At 35.2% G+C, this 27276-nt stretch overlaps 1 protein-coding gene across 2 annotated transcripts; it reads left to right on the forward strand.

Moving 5' to 3' along the window:
- Positions 1–367: 367 nt before the first annotated feature.
- On the forward strand, positions 368–27102 carry bzw2 (basic leucine zipper and W2 domains 2). 2 transcript variants are annotated; one of them, XM_073821874.1, is made up of 12 exons: positions 368–410; positions 3893–3963; positions 7358–7534; positions 16449–16552; positions 18553–18618; positions 18736–18871; positions 18996–19105; positions 19672–19842; positions 24017–24163; positions 26285–26423; positions 26506–26628; positions 26713–27102. In XM_073821874.1, the coding sequence occupies exons 2-12, from the start codon at positions 3900–3902 to the stop codon at positions 26739–26741; spliced, it is 1266 nt and encodes a 421-aa protein (XP_073677975.1). In that variant the 5' UTR covers positions 368–410; positions 3893–3899; the 3' UTR covers positions 26742–27102. The 2 variants fall into 2 exon arrangements, with proteins under 2 accessions (XP_073677975.1, XP_073677974.1); XM_073821873.1 differs by lacking the exon at positions 368–410 and adding an exon at positions 3592–3718.
- Positions 27103–27276: the final 174 nt, after the last annotated feature.

Here is a 27276-nt window from a genome sequence, read left to right on the forward strand (position 1 = left end):
TTGTTAAGGATAAATAGTATATCGACGTTAAAATTGCTTCCTCAGAATACAGACCTTTTAATACAGAACTCAAAGTAAAATAGAGAAAGCATCCTTGGATCATACCACTTTGGAAACTGAAAGAAGGGGAGGGTGAATATCCGAGTGAGACGATGTGGACGAGCAGTAATTCATATTTTGAAATATAAACATCTATTATATTTTAAAAGTCTATTGTAAATACAAATTATCATTTTTTAATTCAAAAAGAGTTAATGATTATCAACAAATAGTAATTCATGTGGTGCGAACTACCCCTGCCGAGAGTGGTTCAGTCCAGCTGTACTTAACTTGCCTGCTCAAACTGTAGCGTGAGATACTGCGAGAAGCGGTGCTCGAGATCATCACAGCACAGGCAGAATCACAGACAGGTAAATACAATCACATGATGGAATGTCATGATGTGAAATGTTATTATTAACCTGATTTATGTCAGATTCTGTCGTGCTTCTTCTGAGCAACGAGCTTCTGAGCTTGTACGAGTTTTGAAGCGTAACCCACTAGTCTTGAAAACTATTAATTTCAGATAAGCACATTTGTATTGTAAGCAGACGAAGACATTTAACTACTGGTGAAGTCAGATTACTTGGTTATTTATGAAACTGTGTTATTTGAAGCACTTGTGTGAACCACAGGTCGACATATTATTATTATTAGGGGATCAAATAAAAATATGCATTAACAGTATTTCTATATACATGTGTGTATATTGCATAGCTTTCTAAAATATTTGATCTGATTGGTCAGTTGTGTGTATATATGAACTATCTTACTGTAGAATGTGCAATGCTGAATGTAAAAGCAAAAAAATCTTTCAATCTTTGAAAACACAAATGCCAATTGAACTATTGTGTAATACAGTGTAATATTTATAGTACTAATTATAGTATGTGTAATATTTATATCCTATCAAAGCCTCAGTCCTGTGTTGTGTCCCAACACCTCATTCTGACTTTGAAACCAGGTTGCATTCTCTTCCAGGAATGCCATAGCCAGTGTGTTATTCTTGGCATTGAAGCACTTATAAATTGGGACTGGCAACACTAAACTAAAGAGTGTGTATCATGGAACATAAAACCGACTGTTGTACGGCAGCAAACGCAAATCTGCAAGAACATATTCTTTTGGTTGCCAAGTACAGTGTGAAGTTTGTCCTTATGTCACTTATATATTGTGAGAAAAGTGTTGAAATCGAAGAGCTGTGTTGTGCAGAGCCTCACTCACTCCTCAGGGACAGTTGTAATCTAATTAAGACCTGACTCTGGTTTTTGACTTTCCAGAGTTTCTTACAGTGTTTCTGGCTTTCCAGCAACACCGGTATTAACCGGTCCTGTGTGGCGTTGTGTTTTGGACATCCTCCACTTGTGCTGATGTAAGGGCAGGTTACTGCATTGTGTGTTGTAATGGATTAGGTGACAATCAGCTAAATCATCTCCTTTGTGGGCTCATCCCTGGTGAACGTGGTTGTTGATATCATTTATAAATCACACGGGACTCGCACATGAGTACATATTGTTCAGAGCTGCGTGAGAGGACTCAATGTTAGAAAAACACTGAGCCGTGATGCACAATGCTGTTTAAAAACGATTGTTCTGATTTTAATTAAATATCACTGTGAGTTATGAGTTCATTCAGCTTTGAGAACAAATCAAGGATATTCTTTGTGTGGTATGAAATACAAAATATGCTCTGTTTAGAGCTTTTATATCTAGAAAATTTTAAAGTGAGAAGACTCACCTCATCTGACTGCTTTTTTTTTAGAAACATAAAAAGTAATGCATTTGCACATTGAACAATTTGTTTGGGATTGATCTATTTTTTTTTTTTTTTTTTTGGAAGAAGTGTCTTTTGGGCTTTTGCTTACCAAGGCTGCATTTATTTTTACATTCACTTAAAATGCTGATCTGGTGCTCAAGAAACATTTCTTATTTTTATTCATTTGAAATCCGTTGATCTGCTATATATTTTGTGGAAAATCTTTAAAAGAACAGCATTAGTCTGAAATAATTTAAAATGTTTTGCAATATTGTGGTTAGTCTTTACTGTTACACTACCAGTCAAAAGTTTTTGAACAATAAGATTTTTAATGTCCTTTCTGCTCACCAAGCCTGCATGTATTTGATCCAAAACACAGCAAATACAGTGACATTTTGAAATATTTTTACTATTTAAATTAACTGATTTGATTTCTATTTGAATATATTGTAAAATGTAATTTATTCCTGTGATTTCAAAGCTGAATTTTTAACGTCATTACTCCAGTCATGATCCTTCAAAAAAATCATTCTAATATTATGATTTGCTGCTCAAAAACATTTATTATTAATAATATTCATTTTATTATGTTGAAAACAGCTGAGTAGATTTTTCAGGTTTCATTGATGAATAGAAAGTTCAAAAGAACAGCATTAATCTGAAATATCTGACCCCCCTTTTCATAAAAGAATCCCCTATTCATCAAATAATCCTAAAAAAATAATAAATGTTTTTTGAACAGCAAATCAGCATATTAAAATGATTTCTGAAGGATCATGTGACACTGAAGACTGAAGAGTAATAATGCTGAAAATGTAGCTTTTGATCACACAAATAAATTACATTTGAAAATATATTCAAACAATATATTCAAAACAGTTATTTTAAATAGTAAAAATATTTCAGAATTGTATTGTTTTTGCTGTACTTTGAATCAAATAAACGCAGGTTTGTTGAGTAGAAGAGACTTTAACATTTAACATAATTAATTTAACATTAAAAATCTTACTGTTCAGAAACTTTTGACTGGTAGTGTACCTTTGCTTAATTTAATGGACCCTGCTGAATTAAAGTATTAATTTATATTAAAAAAATGCAAAATTAATAAAATAATAATAATAATAAAATGAATTAAATAAACCTTAGAGACCACAAACCTTTGAGCAGTAGCTTATAAAAAAAATATGTATTTTTTAAAGCTGACTCTCAAAAATAAATCTGGCTTGTATGTGGCCTATAAATTATATTTAATTTTTAAATTATAACTAAATGTTATATTTATAACAATAATAATATTATATTTAACCAAATGTAGCTTATGTTTCCATCACAATGTCACAAACTTTGGTGACATAACTATACCATGGTGAAATATTAAAAAAAAATTCTAAATTTGCTACAACATAAAGGAATAAAGTACATCATGATACAGTTTTGGTTTTGTTTGTTATGCAGAGCTCATAACATCTGCCTTTATTTACACCATATTATTTGTAGATTCTTAGAAACACAATCTTAACCTGCAATCTGTCTCTCTAAGCGTCAATAAGTTAAGGCAGCTGATGGAAAATGATGATTTTGTTTGTGTATATGTTTGCACGTGTGTATACTTTGTGCGTCTGCTTGTGTACACACACACACACACACACACACACACACACACACACACACACGGAGAGGGCTGTAAACTGTGATCAGACATGTCCTTGCTGTAATACGACACGTGTCCCAGGCCTGGGTGACTGAAGTTTACACTGTTGGGGATGAGCCCCTCTATATTTAGCAGCACAGGGCAGCGAAAGGCTTGCCGGAGCACTGGCTTTCTGCTGGAGCACTTGCTGCGTGCTGGAGAGAACCTCTCAGCTGATGAGCTTTTAAATCGCAAGCTTTTTCCCCCCCAGTACAGTGCGCTATTATAAACGAGGTGTGTGAGTGTTGACTAAAGCACAAATTACTGGGACAGGAGTTGTATCATTGTTTCATCTTGTGGAGCATCTGGATTAATCAATAATGAATCTGTCGTAGCACAAAAAATGGGTCATCTATGTTTTTGTTGCTGATTTGAATATATTTTATGTCTGTTTCTTTGCATGTGAAGGACTTTTATGAATACCGGTAAGCAACAGAAGCCAGTGCTTACAGGCCAGCGGTTTAAGACCAGGAAAAGGGGTGAGTCACTTTTTATCTCCATATTTCACATTCTACCTCATGGGCTTTACAAAGGATCTTCTTTAACTCACATATACCTTCTTTAACATTGTTATTTTACTTAATTGTTAGTACTCCAGATCAAATATGAGTGGCACTATTGATTACTACAATATAAATAATTAAACTTATGAAAACAAACAAAAATGTGTATTGACAGTTCTATGGAAAGTGTACAGTGATTGTTATTAATATATGTTCACCTACACCTTACACGTGAACACATGTTGCAGGCACTCACTCAGCATTGCGGTGGCAAGGGTCTCAATTCATGTTCCATTAATAGCTTGTTTGTGTGCTACGGTGTACTTCATCATGTCATTACACAATACTAGTACCCGTACAGACCCTCTGCCATTCTGATCTTTTATCTTAGTTCTGCAGTCTCAGAGAAGCAGAAGTTAACAAGTAGCCTTCTGCAATAGCTGCAAAAGTTTAGTGGGTGTTCACACAGAAAGCTTTTTTCCATTCCACTGCACTACTTTTCCATTGTTTTCCATTGTAAATGTGCTAGACAGACATCTTTGACCATTGCACTTGTGTCTCGCGCATGACGCTGCATTCTGCAAATGCAACGCTCAAGTTAAAAGAAGTGAAACCTCTTTCAAAAAAACATGTCTCTATCTTAATTTTTCCCTTTCCACTTCTTGCATCAAAGCAAAACCATGTTTTGTGTGAATGGCCTCTTTATGTTATTTATTATTATTTCTTTAAAGTACTCATTTTTGCATCTCAAGTCTGAAATTTTGGTATGATCAGACATGTATTGTGACAAAAAGGCTGAATAAACTACAAATCAGTTCATATTTTTTGTTACACAATTAAGTAAAAACAGTAATATTGTGAAATACTATTAAAATATTTCAAAATAATTGTTAAAATAACAGTTTAAATACACTTTAAAAAATGAAATTTATCCATGCGATCCAAAGGTAAATTTTCAGCATCATTACTCTAGTCTTCAGTGTCACATGATCCTTCAGAAACCATTCTGATATGCTGATTTGTTGCTCAAGAAACATTTCTTATTATTGTCAATGTACAAAACAGTTGTGCTGCTTAATATTTTTGTAGAAAATGCAGTCTAGTCTATTAATTAGTAGACTGTCTTCTTAATATCTGCTAGAACTTTATTTTGATGGTCCCCAACAGACATTGTCAACTTATTCTACTAACCCTAACCTAATAGACTACTAATACTCTAATGAGAGACTGATGTTGATGTGGAGTTACTAACAGTTATAATTGTTGAAATAAAGTGTAAACATCCTGAATAGAAGTATTAATAAGGCCCTATAAAATCCGTTTTATTTTTTTCCCAAATTCTGTTTTATTTTTTCCAAGTTCATTTTTTTCCATTTTATTATTATGTATTTGGATTGTGTTTTTTTTTTCTGTTTTACTTTCTAGACTCTAGACTCTGATTTAATGATTAAGTTAAAAATATGAATTAAAAATCATTTTAACAGCAACAAAATCTAAATTAAGGCCCTATGAAATGTTTTCTTTTTTTTCTCAAAATCAGTTTTATTAGATTTTTTTTTACCAAATTCTGTGTTTTTCATTAATTTTCTGGATTCAACTTTAATGGTTTTATTTAATTTTAATAATATATATATATATATATATATATATATATATATATATATATATATATTATTTTATTTAATTTTTTTTTACAGAAATACTTGATGTGTATTTACATTTTTCTGGTAAATGCATTTTGATAAAAAAAATTTCTGGTAAATATTTCTTTAAAAATAATGTTTTAATAATTTTATTAGTAGTACTACTACTGCTGTCATTACAGTAAAGGCACAATATGTAATTTTCGCCTATAGATGGCGCATAATTAAAACAAACAATGAAACAAATGCGTAGTTCGATGATGCTGTGATTGAGTGTGGAATCATGGGAGTTGTCTTCTTCATCCCCAAGCCGATGCAATCCAACGGGACTCGGCAAGAAATCATGGTCATTGATGAGCTAATATCCTAAAGTTTTATTAACGTCACTGTAATATGAAGCAGGGTGAAAGCGAAACGAGGCCACTGGAGCGATTGCTAATGAGAGACGATCACACACAGCATAAAAGCAGCAGAGCTTTTATTATGCCACAGTCGAACGCTTCCGCTCTTTTTTTTTTTTTTTTTTTTCAACATTAGGGAGTAATGTAAGTACAACTGAAGTCAACAAAATATATAACACTACTCTAATGGTTTTTGGATATTTTAATCAAAAAATCTAATATATTTGTGTTACAGTTTCTTCAAGTTAAACCAAACTTTTATTTTGACGGGTTGCTGTGAAGACCTTTAAGTTTTTGTTCGTACGATTTGGTGATTGTTCTTCCCAAAAGAAACAGTAAAATGCTCATGTAGTGACTTTATGTTTTATGATTATGTTTATGTGTTCATGTACTCATATTGAGGCGGCAGAGGCTGAAAACACTACGAGCGTCATACGCTTCAGTATGTGTGTAGTAAATAAAACCACACATCTGCGCCATTCATTCACACAGAGACACAGAACATACAGGATTCATATTTAAATAGTATTTTTGTAGCTTAATATTCAAAGACACAACACTCTGTATTGCGTTTTGATTTAAGTGTGCTGACCTACTTTTGATCTATTCATCCAAAATTGGGTAAATTCTGTGACATTCAGTGTTCTATATAGTAAATTACATTTTTATGGAAGGATTCCATGGTTCCATCTACGTTTTGTATTTTCATAGTCAAATAGAAATCAAAATTTTTGACCAGTAGTGTATTTTTACACAATATTGGTCAATAGATTTTAAAATAAAAAAATAAAAGACACACAATTAAGTGTTTTACATAGAAACAAGTCATACAGTCTCTGCCATACAGTTCTAAATTGAATCCATGTCCATGTAGGTGTATGATACAGGTGAAAGGTGAACACCTTAGACATTATGGACAGCTTAGGAGCGTTACTTAATAGCTTTTGACTGGGACAAATGTGGAGGCGTTTTCAACAGGGCATTAGAGTTGTGCTTCACTGGCTTGTGTGGTAGGTGTGACTGGCTCTTCAAATGTGAGATCTCACAGGAAGACACTCAACATGCTCTTTAGTGTGTGCTATAATCAGAATTCCTAGCCAGCAGCGAGGCGAGGGAACTCATTTACATAATGGTAGGTATAAGTGCGGCTTGCATATGCGACCACCTGCTTCATTATCAAGTGTTCTACACAGATGGATACAAATCAAGGATCAACTCTAACTCATTTAAACCATTATATTCTACATATAAGTGGCTAATGTGGATCTTCAATCTTTGCTGTGGTAACCTTGACTGAGAGTCTTTCTTGTGTTTTCTCGCTCACAGATGAAAAGGAGAAGTTTGAGCCTACGGTTTTCCGAGACACTATTGTTCAAGGCCTCAACGAAGCAGGTGGTGATCTTGATGCTGTAGCCAAGTTTCTGGATGTCACTGGGTCGAGACTAGACTACCGCCGTTATGCCGACACCCTGTTTGACATCCTCATGGCTGGGAGCATGCTTGGTGAGAAGGTCCAAAATCTTGTACATAATTTGGAATACTGTCTGTCTTAAAGGAGAAGTTCACTTCCAGAACAAAAATGTACAGATAATTTACTCACCCCCTTGTCATCCAAGATGTTCATGTCTCTCTTTCTTCAGTCGTACAGAAATTGTTTTTTGAGGAAAACATTTCAGGAATGTTCTTCATAGTTAGCTTCTATGGTGCCCCGAGTTTGAACTTCCAAAATGCAGTTTAAATGCAGCTTCAAAGGGCTTTAAATGATCCCAGCCGAGGAAGAAGAGTCTTACCTAGTGAAACGATCGGTTATTTTCTAAAAAAAAAAAAAAAAAATTTATATACTTCTTAACCTCAAATGCTCGACTTGTCTAGCTCTGCAGATACTCTGTGTATTCCGGTTCAAGACAGTTAGGGGATGTTGAAAAACTCCCATCTCATTTTCAAATTGCTACATTGCTGTTTTACCCTTTTTTTGTTAAGAGTGTTTGATCTTTTTTGCATGTTCACTTTGTAAACACTTGGTCGGTACTTCTGCAGCGATGTAGGGCGATTTTAAAGTTGGAGGGAAAAAAAATTAGATGGGAGTTTTTCGACCTACCCTAACTTTATTGAACAGGAATACACAGAATACACACAAAGCTAGACAAGGCGAGCATTTGAGGTTAAAAAGTATATAAATTGTCAATTTTTTTTAGAAAATGACCAGTCGTTTCACTAGATAAGATCGTTTTTCTTTGGCTGGGATCGTTTAGAGCCTTTGAAGCTGCGTTTAAACTGCATTTTGGAAGTTCAAACTCGCGGGCACCATAGAAGTCCACTATATGAGATGTTTTCCTCAAAAAACATAATTTCCTTACGACCGAAGAAAGAAAGTCATGAACATCTGGGATGACAAGGGAGTAAATTATCTGTAAATTTTTGTTCTGGAAGTGAACTTCTTTAATATTGTGTAGTTATTGTTGTGTAGATCCAAATTCAGGGTTGTGTCTGGTGATGTCTTATTACATACACTTTGTCATGATTTTAAGTATACCATTTTATTTTATTTTATTTTATATTAGGAACACAGTTAATAATCTACCATATTGTTTGTTGTAGTTGCAACAAGATATTTCAATTTTTTTTTTCTGTCAATTATATCATATTTTTGCTTCCTTAGTCCAAATAATGCTTAATAATGCTTTTTTCAGTAGCATTTGGACTTGGCTCAGACTCAAATGAGTTGGTCATAGAAAATTGGTTTTAGATTTGGAAGAATTTGAGTCAGACTTCAGCCTGGTCTGATCCTGAGTACTACAATACAGCAAAACAAAAGAAAAGATTTGATTCTACTTTCGCGATATCACAACTTTAAAATCAACAAATTCTTATGAATGGCCCATAAAAGTAAAATCCGGTTGAATTACACCAGTTAAACGAAGTCCTTGTTTTGGAAGCTCATTAGTCAATGTTCAGATCCTGAATATATGTTAGCCTGTTGTTGTCCCGTACAAAGCATATTGTACATAATGTATGTTTTCTTTTATTTTTCCCTTTTTTAGATACAAATTTGCATTTTGAGAGCAATTTTTTTAAATCATTTGTCGAAAGGAAAAATGGCACTCAAAGTGTGACAATCACTGACAGATTTTTTGGGTCACATTCTTGCAGATGTACAGTGGAGTTTGAAATTAGAGAACAACCTATGATTTCTTAAATTAAGGTCACTCCTATTTGAAGTTATCCTAACAGAAGTAGAAGGGCAGTTTTTATGCATATTTCATAAAGTAATTGTATTCTGAGATATTTGAAAAAGAATCAAAATTAGAAAACACTTACAGATGCCTCCAAGTTATTGGTGTTAATCTGGCACCTAGTGATAATTTCCTTAATTATATGACAAAGCCTATTTAACTGGCAGCATTCCTGCCAGTTTTTCATTGCAAGATGGTGGGCTGCTCTGAGTTGACTGAAACCCTATGAAATGAGGTTGTCCAAATGACACTTTCCAAATGACACTTGACAAAGAAGTGACACTTTCAGCCATTGCACAAGAAGTTGGTCATTCCAAATCTGTGATTTCTCAAATGTTGCAGCTTTACAATGACACTAAGAGTGTGTTCACACTGGTCATGTTGGGTTCGATTAAAACTAACTCTGGTGCGATTGCTCTGTTAGTGCGGTTCATTTGAGTAGGTGTGAACGCTGCCATCCGAACCTTGGTGCGCACCAAACAAGCAGACCAAAACCCTTAAAAAGATGGGTCTCGGTCTGCTTCCAAATGAACTCTGGTGCAGTTCAAATGAAATATGAACGCAACACGAACCAGGAAGTAATGACAAGATGCAATGCTATGTGACATGATTTCACAAAGAGCGGTGTATTCAAAACAATATGAGCAGAGGGCAAACGTGGAGTAACGAGGAGGTAAAGTGCCTTTTATGAGCTCTTTGTGAGTTCACAGGTGGTGAAAATAAAGCACCGCTTTAACCCGGTTTCACAGACAAGGCTTAAGCCTAGTCCTAGACTAAAATGTACGTCTGAGCTGTTTCAACTGAAGGAAACTTGCACTGACTGATCTTAAAATATATCAGTGCCTTTGTTTTGTCTCAAGATGCACACCAGTGATGTTTTTTCGAAGGCACGTTTATAAAAATTACTCAGAAGTCTTAAATGAACTATGGTCTAATCCTGGCTTTTGCTAAACCCTGTCTACGAAACCGGGCCCTAGTGTTTGGGGTGTTCCGTCATTAAATTATACATCAGTCAACCCAACCAAAAAGGTTATGAACGTATCACTATGCCTTCAGGTTCAGTATCTTTAGGTTCACTGTCAAAAATCCCAGTGTGAATGCTAAGCGGACCAGGACCAAATACATAATTTTTCTTTTAAGTCCGGACCAAATGAACCAAACAAACCGAACTACAAGTGTGAACAAACCCTAATTAATTCAAGTCCAACAAAAAGGCTGGTTGTCCACATTAGACTAATTCACGAGAAGTCAGGATTAGGGTTGTGCCGATAGACGATAGTATCGTGTATCGACGATAGTCAGAGATATCGCCTGTTGCTGATGCCTTTGACGATAGTAAGACGATTGTTATTATTATCCGTCAAAAAGGCTCCTAACTTTAGCGATGCGGCGCGGAGAGTCGGTTGGCGCGGTATAAACACAAGCATAGAGTGGCTGCGTCGCGCCGCAGATGTGTGCAGTGAAAATGGGTAAGAGATTTATTCATCATACAGTGTACATAGATTAAGTGTAGGCAGTCATTAGGATAACAGAGGTAGTAAAATGTGGTTTAGGCTGAATTAAATAGGATATATCAGAATCCGTCTGTATATAGTAAACATAAACATTCACCTCAGTAACATCTGTATGCGTTAACTAGAATTACGATGCGATAAAATGGCGCTAAACATACGCAGGTGAATTACACGCACATCGCTTCTCCACATTCTATATGAACTGAACTACAACATGAGCTGATGACAAAGATCAGACATACAGCGGTACATTATCGCAACATGACGGGTACAGAAAGATACATTCATTTACATTCATGCACGCACATTAACTGCTCCCTGAAGATAGCAATGAAACCGAAAGTGAACTACCGTCAGCGCTCTGTACATGCACAACTGTGTCGCAAGTCACATGCACTACCCTTACAAAATGAATAAGGAATTTATTACATATTGACACATTTACATATTATTAAATAAATTATCACGATAGTATTGTGTATCGGCGATCTCACAGGCTGGCGATAGGACGATATGAAAATTGAGCATATCGCCCAACACTAGACAGGATAATGCAGAGCATTTCAAATGCAGAATTGGTTCAACACTGCAGCTGGAATTGCTTGCCAGTTCAGCACTGAACATTGTAAGGATCTGTCTTAGCATGTTTAAGAGAAGTTGGAGTTTAATTTATTTGGGTCTGATGGAAAAACATTTTGTTTGGTGTCAAACTGAGGAAAGACTGAAGCCCAAGTGCGTAAAGAAGTCAGTCATGGAGGAGGAAGTGTCATGGTTTGGGGGTGTTTTCTGCAGCAGGAGTTGGGCCATTTTTAAAACTACATGGCAGGGTAAATGCTAATTTTAATGCAAGACAATTATACTGCAAAACAGGTAAAGCAGTTCCTTGAAGCTAAGAACAGTGAATAATGGAATTATGAGATGGCCAGGCCAGAGTCCTTATCTAAACTGCATGAAATTCTCTGGAAAATCTTTGGCGACAATATTATGGCTAAGAAACCCATTAGAGTTACCAAACTATGAAAGAGAGTAGAAGAAGAGTAGACAAAGATCACACCAGTGCAATGTGAGAAACTAGTGATGTCTACACTTTCTACTAATTTCTGACAGCTGTAACCCTCCAATATTTAAATGTAATCTTCTTTTTCCCCAAAATAAAGGTTTTTCTTAAACTGCCTTGGAAAATTTGTCAAACATGTTGGTGGAACATTGGTGTACCTAAAGCTAATATTCCTTCAGATTTTGAGCGATGGAGATTAACAATATTTCAGAAGTAATCAAGTATTTATAAATTGTTTTCTAATTTTGATCTCCACTGTGTATTTTACAGTTTGACATAAAAGATCGTTAATGCCGCATCTGTTACCTAAAGATGTTACTTGATCACTTGGTGGACCCTTGTAGAACAATCCATTTTGCTGTTAGCTCACACAGACACTGGTGTCTTTAGCAGATTAACGGAATGAAAGGTCATTAGCTCACTCCCCCTTGACAGCAGGCTGTTGCTTCAACACTTGCAGCACGTCTCTGGATCAAAGTGTTTAGTGCTGTACCTCCAGGCCATCAACTTACAAATCCCATTGATGGTTAAAGATGAGGACAGCAGGGAATACACAACACGATTTTACCCTGTCTTAGTTGTCTCCTAGGAGCTGTCACAGCCGGTTGGAAATCTTCAGATCTTTTGCACATAAGCAGGCTGAGAGAGTGAGTGGGCGGCTTCACTGTGGGACAGAAGCAGAGTGTTGAATTTGGTTGGAGCAGATATGGGAAGCCAGTGTAGAAAACCGCATATTATAAGGATTTTTGGAGTTGAATATGCATTCTGTGTGTTTAGGATTGTATGCGTGTGAGTTGTATGAGTTGTGAAGCACTTGTATGCTGGCAGATCAGACAGCACATGATTAGATTATAGCAGTTTACTTTTAATTGTGTACTGAGCCATGTAACACAATTCAGTGCATTCAAACTAATATACTAAAGCACAGGGGTTATTTGAATGCCAAGGACCCCCAAATATGATCATCCACATGTGAGAGTTCTTACTGTTCAAATGTAATTGTATTGTCTGTATTGCTACTCCTGCTTTTTGTTCAATCTGTGTTGAATGAGTTCAGTTTCTGGCACTGGTAGAGATGTCTTCAGTATGGCACTCTCTGTGATCCCTATTACAGCTAAAAGGTTTACTCAGGCTCTGATGAGCAGAAGACTGGCATTAACTCTATTAAAATATAGATTAAGTCCAAATCCTCTGTTACGCATCAAGGAACTTCCTTAACGTGACCTTTGCCCTTATTAGTCCTTAACAAAGACTGGTTTCCCTGAACTCTGTCAAAATAGAGTGGGATCATGTCATGAAAATACTACTTTCAACTTAACATACTATGAAAATTTACTCTGTTTACTTTACTTTATTAATGCATGTTTTGGTCTTATCATGAACAATTTATTTGTGCACATTATTTTACCAGAATAATTTGCTAATGTCTTCATCCTAGAGAACTTTTTTTTATGTGTCATTAATGTAATAGTCACAATGTGCGGTTTTTATTTAATTTATATTTTAAAAATGTATTGAATATCTTGTCAGATATTTAAAAATATGCCATATTAGGCAAGTAAAATATGTTTAAATATTTGAAAATGTTATTTAAAATATGCCATTATATAAAAAACTTTAATTTCACTTTATATTGATGGTCAATTTAACACATTCAGTTCACTATAAATAACATTGCACCTACATATCTACTAATTCTCATTAGAGTGTTGGTAGGGCTGCCCTCGACTCATTTTAAGCATTAGTCGACTATTAGTAGCACGTTTATTAAGCCATATAAATCATAATAATGAGCCTTTAATTGCCTGCATAGCCTAATAAGCATCCAAGCGCATGGAAAAAAAAGCTTGCCACAGTGCACTGGCAGATGTAATAATTATGAATGTGTCAGGGAAAAACAGCAAGGAGACTGCATCAAAGTTTTATTAATTTATTGATAAACTAGTGCTTTCTTTTTGTGCCTTGAGAGATGAAGTCGGTGGCACTGACTTGTCATCTCTGCAGTAGTGGATGCACCTATATGCATGTTTCACACAGATTACATAATCTGAGAATATTTGTTTTCTATTTAAATTGGTTCAAAGTAGACATTTTATTCTCTATATATAGCCTATATTTTTCATGCCTAGCTGTAAGACAAGTATACACAGAGTTTCGCACTAAAGTTTGCAGAGACTGAGACGGCAGAAAGTGCATCATGTTTGCTTTCATTATTTTACAAAAGTGCAACAATGTTACAAAAGTTTCTTTGTTACTGTGAGTGCACACAAATAAACGTAGGGTCTTTACAGATTCGAAAGATGTATTACTTTTATCTGTATGTCCAAAAATGAATGATTTCACCAGCGCCTCCATCTGGCATGCAGTAAGCGCACTACTATTCAGCTTCCGCACTCCACATAGATGCTTGAATACCGCACATTTTTCTAGGTTAATGTTTTTTGAGCAGCCATGTAAAGTTGCTACTCATGTATTTCAGATGAAAAGCCATATTTGAGGTTGATGAATGATAGGTGAGCATTTGGACGTCCTGTCTGATGTGCTATGTTTCTCAGTGAATAAAGGTTAGTGGACTATTGGGGGGCAGCCCTAAGTGTTAGTAGACTATTAGTAGAGTGGTAGGGTTATGGTTAGAATAAGTTGACAAGTACTTGCAAAGTTACTTATAGTCAGTAGAATGTTCAAAAGGGACCATCAAAATGAAGTGTTACCAAAACTTCTGACAACTTCTGAAAATCATTGTTGTGCTTTGATTTCATTTAAAGGGATAGTTCACCTACAAAATGAAAATTCTGTCATTAATTACTCACCCTTGTCATGAGTTCCAAACCCAAAAGACCTTTGTTCATCTTCAGAACACAAATTAAGTTATTTTTTATGAAATCCAAGTGCTTTCTGATCAAGGCCCAGAAAGGTAGTAAGGACATCATTAAAATAGGCCATATGACATCAGTGGTTCTCTGGAGAAAACACATGTGGAAAACTGACTCGGAAGAGGAGAAATTGTTGAATATAGTCTTTATTTTTAAATATTTATTGCACAAAAAATATTCTTATGGCTTAATAACAGTACAGTTGGACCACTAATGTCACACAAACTATTTTATCTGTCATTACTACCTTTTTGGGTCTCAAATGTGGTAGTTGTGTTGTTGTCTACACTGTAAAAAGTTTTCACCAGATTCAACTTAAAAACCTAAGTTCAGCAGCTGCCTTAAATTTTAAAGTTAAATCAGCTTAAAACTGCAAGTCATTTTAACTTATAATAAAAATGAGTTGATTTAACTTGTGAGTTGAAATGACTTAAGTTGATTTAACTTAAAATTTTCAGGCAGCTAAACTTAAGTTTTTAAGTTGAAACTGGTGAAAACTTTTTACAGTGTATGGAGGGTCAGAAAGCCTTCGGATTTCATCAAAAATATTTTAATTTGTGGTCTGAAAATGAATGGTCTTGCAGGTTTGGAACAACATGGGGGTGAGTAATTAATGACAGAATTTTCTTTTTTGAGTAAACTATCCCTTTAAATATTTTGAATATAGTCCTTTTTGCCTGAAAAATACAGAGCCCCTAAAGGAACATGTGATGGGAAACAAGATAGAAGGAGAAGTTTTTTATTCATGTTCCCTTGAGAAACTTTGTATTTGCAAGATAGAATGCAAAAGTTTTGCGAGCGAATCTAGAGTTTCTCAGGGGATGGCATACTTTGTCTAGAGAATACAAACATTTTGCAAGGGAACACAAAGTTTCTTAGAAAAACCTAAAAGCTTTGCAAGCAGATGCAAAATTGTGGATGGAAATAATATGAGGTGGGAGAAAAAATTATATTTCAGTGGTTTTGCATTTATTTAAAAACCTTTTGAATTCCCTTGAAAAAAATAAATTTGCAAGTTTCTCTGAAGAAAGTATGAGGAGTGAAGAAAAGAGCTTTGCAATACAATAAATTAGAATCTTTCTTCCAATCCGTGATATATTTCCTTCATGTTGTTTTAGGTGCTCCATAGAAAAGCCAGTTTAGTGTTTTATTTAAATGGTAAGATGGGAAGTATTACATTGACCAATCAACGGATCAGTGGCTCAACATTGTAATCCGGAGCAAATCTCTCAAGGGGATCTGAAGTTAACTATGTGTACGGTATTACCCTGGACACCTGTGGATTAGACCTTGAGGCATTGCATTGTTATGTGTGCAGAGCACATTGAGAAACCATGTCCTATTTTGGAGTGGAAGCAATGCTGTAATTCAATTTCTTTCCTTATTTGATTAAATGATTTTGAAATGCATCTACTCTGGAGTACAGAGGCTAATGCTTTTTGATCTCTACATCAGCCTACACTACATCACTTCTTTTATAAAGCTGTACAGCATAATGCATTATACATAAATAAAACTAAACATTGCAAACATGGCATATGATAGATAGAAGAAACAATGCACTCTGCTGTAACTGTTGTGTTGTTGCAAAGCTGGTTGCTGTGATGTCTGCTCAACTCAGTTGTTACTGTGCAGCAGGCAGTGACATTTTCTCAGTAGGGGTTAACAATGACAGCTCTGTGCTCTCAAAGGATTTACAGCATTAACCTGTAACCTCACTTTCACCTTTCCCTCTCTCAGCTCCCGGGGGAACGCGCATTGACGATGGGGACAAGACCAAGGTGACGGAGTACTGCGTGTTCAAGACAGAGGAAAACCACACTGCTGTCCGCAGCTATGCTCAGGTGAACGCCCCACTTCACCTTGTACAATGAGATGCTTTTTTCTATTGTTGTATATGAAAAATGAGCAGTCCATACCAAGATGGCAGGAAGGCGGGGGAATCCTGTTTCAAAATTGCATTAGCAGTACTTAGTCCTCAAATCCTCTGGGTAGAACCAGTATGCCACTCATACTGTGTCATTTTGAAATAATCCCTTGGATTACAGTGTCTCTTCATCACAATATACTGTGAGTTTTAAAATGTTTTTGGCCCGGTTTCACAGACAAGGCTTAAGCCTAGTCCTAGACTAAAATGTAAGTCTGAGCTGTTTGAACTGAAAGAAACTTGCACTGACTGATCTTAAAATATATCGGTGTCTTTGTTTTGTCTCAAGATGCACACCAGTGATGTTTTTTTTCTAAGCATGTTTATAAAAATTACTTAAAGGTTGTATCAGCGATTTCTAGCCTAAAACATAAAGTGTCAATTTCAGCTGACCTTTCTTCACGATCCGCTCGCTGCTTGCCCCATAAATTGTCTAGTAGTGCATTGGTAGTGCCGATTGTTTTTTTGGCATATCTCGGACCCTAGGCTGACCAGAGAGACGCGGTTTTTTCACAGACAATTTATGGGGCAGGCAGCGAGCGGATCGTGAAGAAAGCTCAGCTGAATTTGACACTTTATGTTTCAGGCTAGAAATCGCTGATACAACCTTTAAATATCCTAATTGAACTATATGCTAATCCTGGCTTAGTCTAAGCCCTGTCTGTGAAACCGGGCCTTTGTGTTTAGGGTTTTGATTTTGTCATATCATGAGGGATCTAATTTGATTTGATTTGGTTTTTGAGTGTTTGGTGTATTGGGCTATAACTAGGGATCGATTAAGTAAATAAATAAATAAACATTACATTATTATTATAATAATAAATAAATATGATTATGTTTGATGTGTATTACTTTAGATCGTTTTATTATTTATTTTATTTATTGTAATTGTTATTATAATTATTATTATTATTATTATCACATATTGTTATAATAATAAACATTATTATATTTAATTTATATTACTTCAGATGTTTTTACTAAAGTAATATTTTTATATTAATGTTCTTATTTGTTATTATCATTGTCAAATAAAAAGTGTAGTAAAATATTGCTATTATTATTATTATGTCAAAAAAGTATGTACATGTATAATAATTATATTTAGTTGTTTTAGATATTTTATTATATCTAAAAAAATAATAAAAAATAATATTAACATCTAAAATTATATAAGATATATTACATTATTATTATTATTATTATTATTATTATAAATTAATATTATATTTAATTTATATTACTTTAGATATTTTGTCTTTTGATATTATTATTATTATTATTATATCACATAATAATAATAATAAATTATTATATTAAATTTATATTACTTTAGATGTTCTTACTAAAGTAATATTACTTAATTTTAAATTATTATATTAAATTTATATTACTTTAGATGTTCTTACTAAAGTAATATTACTTAATTTTTTAATATTAATATTCTTATTTATTATCAATGTCAAAGTATATACATGTATAATAATTATATTTTGGTGTTTTAGATATTTTATTATATCTAAAAATAATATAATAAAATATAATATTAACATGTACAATTATATAAACTATAATTATTATAAGTTAATAATATATATTAATTTTATATTACTTCAGATATTTTTGTTGTCTTTGACAGTATTATTATTATTATTACATTATTATTTTTATTATTATTATTATAAATTAATATTATATTTCATTTATATTACTTTAGATGTTTTCATTATGTTTTTTTTTTCATATTATTATGTTATTATTATGTATTTTATTTGATATATATTGTCATTTACTGTTTTATTTTTATTAATAATTATAATAATTTTATTGTTGTTGTTGTCATATACAAAAATGTATGATATGACACTTTTAAAAGTGGTGATGCTCTGGCTCACAGATGATTATATTTATATACAGGTGTTCAATAAACTTATCAGAAGGTACAAATATCTGGAGAAGGGCTTTGAGGAGGAAATCAAAAAGGTAAATAATGTGCATATCATGTTCCTGCTATTGTCAGTAACATGTTTTACTGTGTAGGATGCTCCAAATAAGTTAATATACTGTATGTTTTCATCTATATTTCTTCTCCCCGCATAGCTTCTTCTCTTCCTGAAGGCCTTCACTGAGTCTGAGCAGACCAAACTAGCCATGCTAACAGGCATCCTGTTAGCCAACGGCACACTGCCACCACCTATCCTCACCAGCCTCTTCAGCGATAACCTTGTCAAAGAAGGTTTGTGCTTTCTGTCTTCTTGGTCTTCAAGAGAATTGAGAAAAAAAGAAATATTTAATTCATTATTTGCCTTGGAATTCTTTATGTTCATTAGAGTATGTGGTTTTTCCACACTGCTTTGTAGGAATATCAGCCTCTTTTGCGGTGAAGATGTTTAAAGCTTGGATAGCAGAGAAGGACGCCAACTCGGTGACATCTGCCCTTAGAAAGGCCAACCTGGATAAGAAACTCCTGGTATGATTGTTAATGCTCATTTGTTGTGTGTCTAGATCAATTTTGATACTGAATTCATTAACCTCTGAAAATTATGAGGAGATAATGAACCATTTCAGAGATTAATTATGTTTCCATGGAGATGTTCATCACCTGGCAGACGAGTCTTAACACCCCTAAACTTACTCATGACCTTGATGCACACAGTAGGTTAGTTCACCCAAAAATGAAAATTCTGTCATTAATTACTCACCCTCATGGCGTTCCAAACCCATAGGACCTTCGTTCATCTTCGGAACACAAAAAAAGCTTTCTGACTTTTCAGACATGTTCAAGGCCCAGAAGGTAGTAAGGACTCTCAGATTTAATCAGAAATATCTTTATTTGTGTTCCGAAAATGAACAAATGTCTTACGGCTTTGAAATGACATGAGGGTGAGTAACTCATGACAGAATTTTCATTTGTGGATGAACTATCCTTTTAACTAGGGACTATTAACACACTTCACCTTCTTGGTTGTAAAGGTTAAAGGTTCTTCCGAGGTCCTCCTGTGGTTAATCTAATTGTGTAATCTGCTCTGACTTCAGGAACTCTTTCCTGCCAATAAGCAGAATGTGGAGCACTTCTCAAAGTACTTCACTGAGGCAGGATTAAAGGAGCTGTCAGACTTCCTGCGTGTGCAGCAAACTCTGGGCACACGCAAGGAGCTTCAGAAAGAGCTGCAGGAGCGCCTGTCGCAGCAGTGTCCCATTAGAGAGGTGAATCATCCACACATGAAACATTACAGATCAGTGCTTATCAACTGCTGTTGCTTCGAAACCCAGATTTTATATTGGTCATTAAAGAGATCAAACAAAAATTAAAATTACCCCGTGATTTTCTCACCCTCAAGCCATCCTAGGTGTACAGGTCCTTCTCAAAAAATTAGCATATTGTGATAAAGTTCATTATTTTCTGTAATGTACTGATAAACATTAGACTTTCATATATTTTAGATTCATTACACACAACTGAAGTAGTTCAAGCCTTTTATTGTTTTAATTAGGGATGCTCATATTGACCGTTTAACCGTTAACCGACAGTAAGAATTTTAACCGATTATTACTATCAGTTAAACGGTTTAAAAGGGTTTTTTTCTAGTCTTTTTTTTTTTTTTTACGTTTGCTGCATGGTGAAAGAAATAATGCTATTTGTAAGTTATCTGTTTACTCACGCGCGCATGTCGACACGTGCAGTGTGGCTGTACAGACATATTTCGCTTCACCTTTACTTAGTAAACTGATGTAGTATATGCAACTCAATGGCAAGTGGCGTTATTGGGTTATCAGAGAGTGAATCCGTGAGTGAATGTATTCAAATTCTGAATGAATTATAGTCTAGAAAGTGCGCAATAGGCGCTCCCGTTACAATCACTGGAAAGCTATCACTCATCCTAGAGTAGTTCATCGCAATCTCATAAAGTTATTAAAAAGTAATAAAATAACCTTTAGACTGCACAATTAATCTCTTATTTATATAATGCCAACACTTTCTTTGTTTTAATAAGAGAGTTCGCGAAAGTGTAGAAGTCAGCAAAACTGAAACCGGCACTTTGGTTGGTGAGTGGATTGTAACATAGCCTCCTCTGATTGGCCACAGTGATAATCAAATCAACATACATGTCTGTGATTGGCTATTGCTGAACGCTGTAAAACACGCGCTTCTCCACACGCATATGACAGTGGATGGAAGTCCCGAACCGCAATTTGAAAGGGTTTTTGTGATGGTGTTTTTTTCGCGGATCTAAAAGTTAACAGGCAGCGGTCCTGCCTATCCGTACAGCATGTGGACATGTTAAAAACTAGGCACACTGAGGTATTGGCTGGCCTGCTATATATTTTTATGTCCGACGAGAAGAATAAGACCGGTACAGTTCTTCAAAGCGCATAAAAGGATTCAGTGTGTTTTAGTTTTGTCATCTTAATTAGGTAGTTATTTAATTTATACATATTTAGTGTAGGCCTATTTATATTATTCTTTTTTTTTTTCATTCAGATTTTCTCTGTTCTCAGAACCGCTGCTGATGCGCGATAATTTAAGTATATGTCAATACAGCTTTTGTTGTTACTCTGTATGCTGCTGTTTGCACGTTAAAATAAAACATTTGCTTGTATTTTTAATGTATCATCACAGATACTCGTGCATTCTATTTTTATTTTAAATTATTATTATTCTAATTTTATCAGTTAACGGTTAATGTTCGGATAACGAGCAGCGGTTGTCGGTCAGGAAAATTAACCGAAATGAGCATCCCTAGTTTTAATATTGATGATTTTGGCATACAGCTCATGAAAACCCAAAATTCCTATCTCAAAAAATTAGCATATCATGAAAAGGTTCTCTAAACGAGCTATTAACCTAATCATCTGAATCAACTAATTAACTCTAAACACCTGCAAAAGATTCCTGAGGCTTTTAAAAACTCCCAGCCTGGTTCATTACTCAAAACCGCAATCATGGGTAAGACTGCCGACCTGACTGCTGTCCAGAAGGCCATCATTGACACCCTCAAGCAAGAGAGTAAGACACAGAAAGAAATTTCTGAACGAATAGGCTGTTCCCAGAGTGCTGTATCAAGGCACCTCAGTGGGAAGTCTGTGGGAAGGAAAAAGTGTGGCAGAAAACGCTGCACAACGAGAAGAGGTGACCGGACCCTGAGGAAGATTGTGGAGAAGGACCGATTCCAGACCTTGGGGGACCTGCGGAAGCAGTGGACTGAGTCTGGAGTAGAAACATCCAGAGCCACCGTGTACAGGCGCCAGGTCAAGCCACTTTTGAACCAGAAACAGCGGCAGAAGCGCCTGACCTGGGCTACAGAGAAGCAGCACTGGACTGTTGAGCAGTGGTCCAAAGTACTTTTTTTGGATGAAAGCAAATTTTGCATGTCATTCGGAAATCAAGTTGCCAGAGTCTGGAGGAAGACTGGGGAGAGGGAAATGCCAAAATGCCTGAAGTCCAGTGTCAAGTACCCACAGTCAGTGATGGTCTGGGGTGCCATGTCAGCTGCTGGTGTTGGTCCACTGTGTTTTATCAAGGGCAGGGTCAATGCAGCTAGCTATCAGGAGATTTTGGAGCACTTCATGCTTCCATCTGCTGAAAAGCTTTATGGAGATGAAGATTTCATTTTTCAGCACGACCTGGCACCTGCTCACAGTGCCAAAACCACTGGTGAATGGTTTTCTGACCATGGTATTACTGTGCTCAATTGGCCTGCCAACTCTCCTGACCTGAACCCCATAGAGAATCTGTGGGATATTGTGAAGAGAAAGTTGAGAGACGCAAGACCCAACACTCTGGATGAGCTTAAGGCCGCTATCGAAGCATCCTGGGCCTCCATAACACCTCAGCAGTGCCACAGGCTGATTGCCTCCATGCCACGCCGCATTGAAGCAGTCATTTCTGCAAAAGGATTCCCGACCAAGTATTGAGTGCATAACTGAACATAATTATTTGAAGGTTGACTTTTTTTGTATTAAAAACACTTTTCTTTTATTGGTCGGATGAAATGTGCTAATTTTTTGAGATAGGAATTTTGGGTTTTCATGAGCTGTATGCCAAAATCATCAATATTAAAACAATAAAAGGCTTGAACTACTTCAGTTGTGTGTAATGAATCTAAAATATATGAAAGTCTAATGTTTATCAGTACATTACAGAAAATAATGAACTTTATCACAATATGCTAATTTTTTGAGAAGGACCTGTATATGACTTTCTTCTTTCAGACGTATACAGTCGGGGTTATATTAAAAAAATGCCCTGGCTCTTCCCAGGTTTATAATTTCAGGGAATGACTATTGAGATTTTGAGATCCAATAAAGTGCATCCATACATCATAAAAAGTGCTTCACACAGCTCTAGGGGTTAACAAAAGCCTTCTAAAGCGAGTTGGTGTGTTTGTGTAAGAAACATATCCATATTTCTAGCTTCCAATAACTGTTGTACACTTGTTTAAAGGGGTCATCAGATGCCCATTTTCCACAAGTTCATATGATTCTTTAGGGTCTTAATGAAAAGTCTATAATATACTTTGGTTAAAAATTATCAATAGTAGTGTAAGAAAACACCCTTTTACCGCTCTGCAAAAAATCAACTCATTTTATTGCATGGTCCTTTAAATGCAAATGAGCTCTGTTTGCCCGCTCCACTCTGCTGTGGGATTATGAGCCGTAATGTTTACTTTAGCCGCGTTTAGTAGCGAAACTTGCCAACAAGCACATTATTAAGAAAGGCAGTTTGCAAAGATGCATAAAAAACCCTTATACTCACTTCTGCTGTGGGTGAAGCTGCATCAGAAACAGTTCTCACGAACATAGAGGTATATGTAGATCGGGATCGGCTTCCTTATAAAAACGAAAGTAACGTTAATCCTCTGCATCTTCAGCGGCTCAGATGTCGGGAGTAAATGACGACTGCTATGTTCATTATTACATCCAACAACAAAACACATCAATTGCTCAATCGGAGACATTCTTGTCTTCCTCTGCACCTGAGTCGACACAATGGCGATTGGAGTCGGACTGTTTCAGCTCACTGAGGGTGGGTCTAAGGTAAGGTGCTCATGTCAATCAACTATCGTGGGAGTGGTCTCTGTAGGTGTGCCGTCACACTGACAAGAAGCTGAGAATGACCTGATTTTAAAAAGGGAATATTACTTTTAAAGATTAATGACCTTTTGCATCTGATGACCTTTTTAAAAGACCCATGACATTAATATAACTACAATTGTATTAGTTTGAAAGACAAAAGTCATATACACCTAGGATTTCTTGAGGGTAAATCATTATAAATTTCATTTTTGGGTGAACTATCCCTTTAAGGATTGACACGGTACATTTACTGTACAAAAACAACTTAAAATGTTCTATATGTTCTGCTGTGAATTGTGCTCAGATTGTGGTGTATGTGAAAGAGGAGATGAAGAAGAATGATCTTCAGGAGCAAGCTGTGATTGGCTTACTCTGGAGCTGCCTCATGAATGCTGTTGAATGGAATAAGAAAGAGGAGCTGGTCACCGAACAGGCCCTCAAACACCTGAAGGCACAGTATCAACACCTAGACTTTAGTTTGTTTTGTAGCTACACTCCATGTTTTTAGTATTTACCTTTGAGGTCAAAAGTTTACATACACCTTGCAGAATCTGCAAAATGTTAATTATTTGACCAAAATAAGAGGGATCATACAAAATGCATGTTATTGTTTATTTAGTACTGACCTGAATAAGATATTTCACATAAAAGATGTTTACATATAGTCCACCAGAAAAAATATTTGTTGAATTTATAAAAACGACCCAGTTTAAAAGTTTACATACGTTTGATTCGTAATACTGTGTTGTTACCTGAATGATCCACAGCTGTGTTTTTTTGTTTAGTGATAGTTATTCATGAGTCCCTTGTTTGTCCTGAAGAGTTAAACTGCCTGCTGTTCTTCAGAAAAATCCTTTAGGTCCCACAAATTCTTTTTTTTTTTTTTTTTTTTTTATGCAAGTAGAGAATGTGACAATATTATACCAAACATATAACACATAACAAAAGCAAAAAAGCAAACAAACAAAAAAAAAAAAAAAACAAGTAAGGAATATGACAATATTTAGATAAAGAAGCAATTTCAACATATATACTGATATCTAATATTACAAGTGTATTCATATAACAGTGTATGTATTCATGTGTCTGTGAACATTATGATCATGTGTGTATGCAAATGTCTGCGCATGTGAGCCAGTTATTGCATCTTGGGGTGGGAGAGGTAGCACATAATTGAAATAATATCTACCAGATTATTAACAAATATAATAATAATAATAGTAATAACAATATAAAATAAATAAATAAAAAAAGAAGCCATTGGAGATATCATATATTATTAGCAATAATAATAACCATAATACCTATAATAATAATAACATCAATAATAATAATAATAATGTCAATAATAATAATAATAATAATAATAATAATAAGTTGAAGATTTAGAGAGATTTGGAAAGGGTGGAGGACAATGAGGAAGGCAAGTAAAATTAACAATTGTATTGAATTATAACCAAAAATAAATAAATAAATAATACTACTACTACTAATAATAATAATTATAACAATAATAGTAATTTTTAGGCTTGCCTCTGATCCCTCCATGGCCACCACATGCCACGTCTCATCATTAGTGCTGGAGAAGAATGCAACAGGTCCCACAAATTCTTTGATTTTTCAGCATTATTGTGTATTTGAACCCTTTTCAGCAATGACTGTATGATTTTGAGATCCATCTTTTCACACTGAGGACAACTGAGGGACTCCTATGCAACTACTGAAGGTTCAAATACTCACTGATGCTCCAGAAGGAAACAATGCATTAAAAACTTTTGAACAAAATGAAGATGTGTACATTTTTCTTTTTTTTTTCATTTAATACTGCCCTTCAGCTACAGAAAATACTTCAATGTTTTCCAGAAGACAAAATAAGTTAAATTTAACCTGATCTTAAAACTCCAAAAGTTTTCACCCCCAGCTCTTAATGCATTGTTTTTCCTTCTGTAGCATCAGTGAGTGTTTGAACCTTCTGTAATAGTTGCACATGAGTCCCTCAGTTGTCCTCAGTATGAAAAGATGGCTCTCACAATCATACAGTCATTGTTGGTAAGGGTTAAAACACAAAAAAAAAATGCTGAAAAACCAAAGAATTTGTGGGACCTGAAGGATTTTTCTAAAGAACAGCAGGCAACTGTTCAGGACAAACAAGGAACTCATGAACAACTATCACTAAACAAAAAAACACAGCTGTGGATCATTCAGGTAACAACACAGTATTAACAATCAAGTGTATGTAAACTTTTGAACAGGGTAATTTTTTAAATTAAACTATTATTTTCTCTTGTGGACTCTATGTAAACATCTTTTATGTGAAATATCTTATTCAGGTCAGTACTAAATAAACAATAACAAAACCTAAACTTTTTACCTCAACTGTAAATAAATTATTTTGCCATTTCTGCACTTCTGTCACCACTAAATCACTTCAGTTACCACTGAAGCTGTCTACACTGAAAGAGTCTGTTGTAACGAACCATGGCATGTCAACATATGTATTTCTAGTTTAGATTTGAGTAAGCGAGAGACAGTGATGCTAGAATAATAATTATTATTATTATTTCTCCTGTAGCACTATGCACCTCTCCTGGCTGTGTTCAGTACTCAGGGCCAATCCGAGCTGGTCTTACTGCTCAAGATTCAGGAGTACTGCTATGACAACATCCACTTCATGAAATCCTTCTCCAAAATAGTGGTGCTCTTCTACAAAGGTACCCATGTCCCACCTGATCAGTGTTTTAACTATAATATTATAGGCAAGGTAAGATATGATGTGCGTTTCTCATTCCACAGCTGATGTCCTTAGTGAGGAGGCCATTTTGAAATGGTACAAAGATGCCCATGCTGCCAAAGGAAAAAGTGTATTCCTGGAGCAAATGAAGAAATTTGTGGAGTGGCTTCAGAATGCGGAGGAAGGTGAGGAATTATATCGGATAAAAATATCCTCTGCCAAACAAACTGTAAATCTCAAGCACATCATTTCTTAATTCTCTCCCACAGAGTCTGAGTCAGAGGGAGAAGAAGACTAATAATTTTGAGGATGCTGAAGAGTTTGTGGGTTTTACACTGTCAGCTCTCTGTGACCAGCTTTTTAGTGCATATTTAGGCTATTTGTCGTACCATTTGTGTCCAGAGGGACAAGTCACATACACTAAGGTCCCAATCCAGGGAAAAGCTTCTGAGCTCTATGAAACAAATGGAGGAAGCTGCATATAGACAGCCTTTATTAACAAACACTTTAACATGGATTTTATATTAATGCCGTTCAGGTACTGCGTTGGCACACATCTGTTTCCTGCAACTGATTTTCATTTGAACAAACACGTGTATATGTTGTATGGGACTGCTTTGAATCTTTTTATGAATAAAAGGTGTTTTATATGTACTCTATTTCAAGAATTTGCCTCTTTTCATTTGTCTGACTCATCTTTAGCTCCTCAAGTCACTTGGGTAAAGGCATCTGCCAGATTAATGAATGTTAATGCCTTTACAGACTTACTTTTTATGTTGATTAGGACTATATTAAGGCATTTTAGTTGTGCAAATTATGCCAAGGCCACTGTC

The sequence above is a fragment of the Garra rufa genome, chromosome 17 (assembly GCF_049309525.1).
Source record: "Garra rufa chromosome 17, GarRuf1.0, whole genome shotgun sequence".
NCBI lineage: Eukaryota > Metazoa > Chordata > Actinopteri > Cypriniformes > Cyprinidae > Garra > Garra rufa.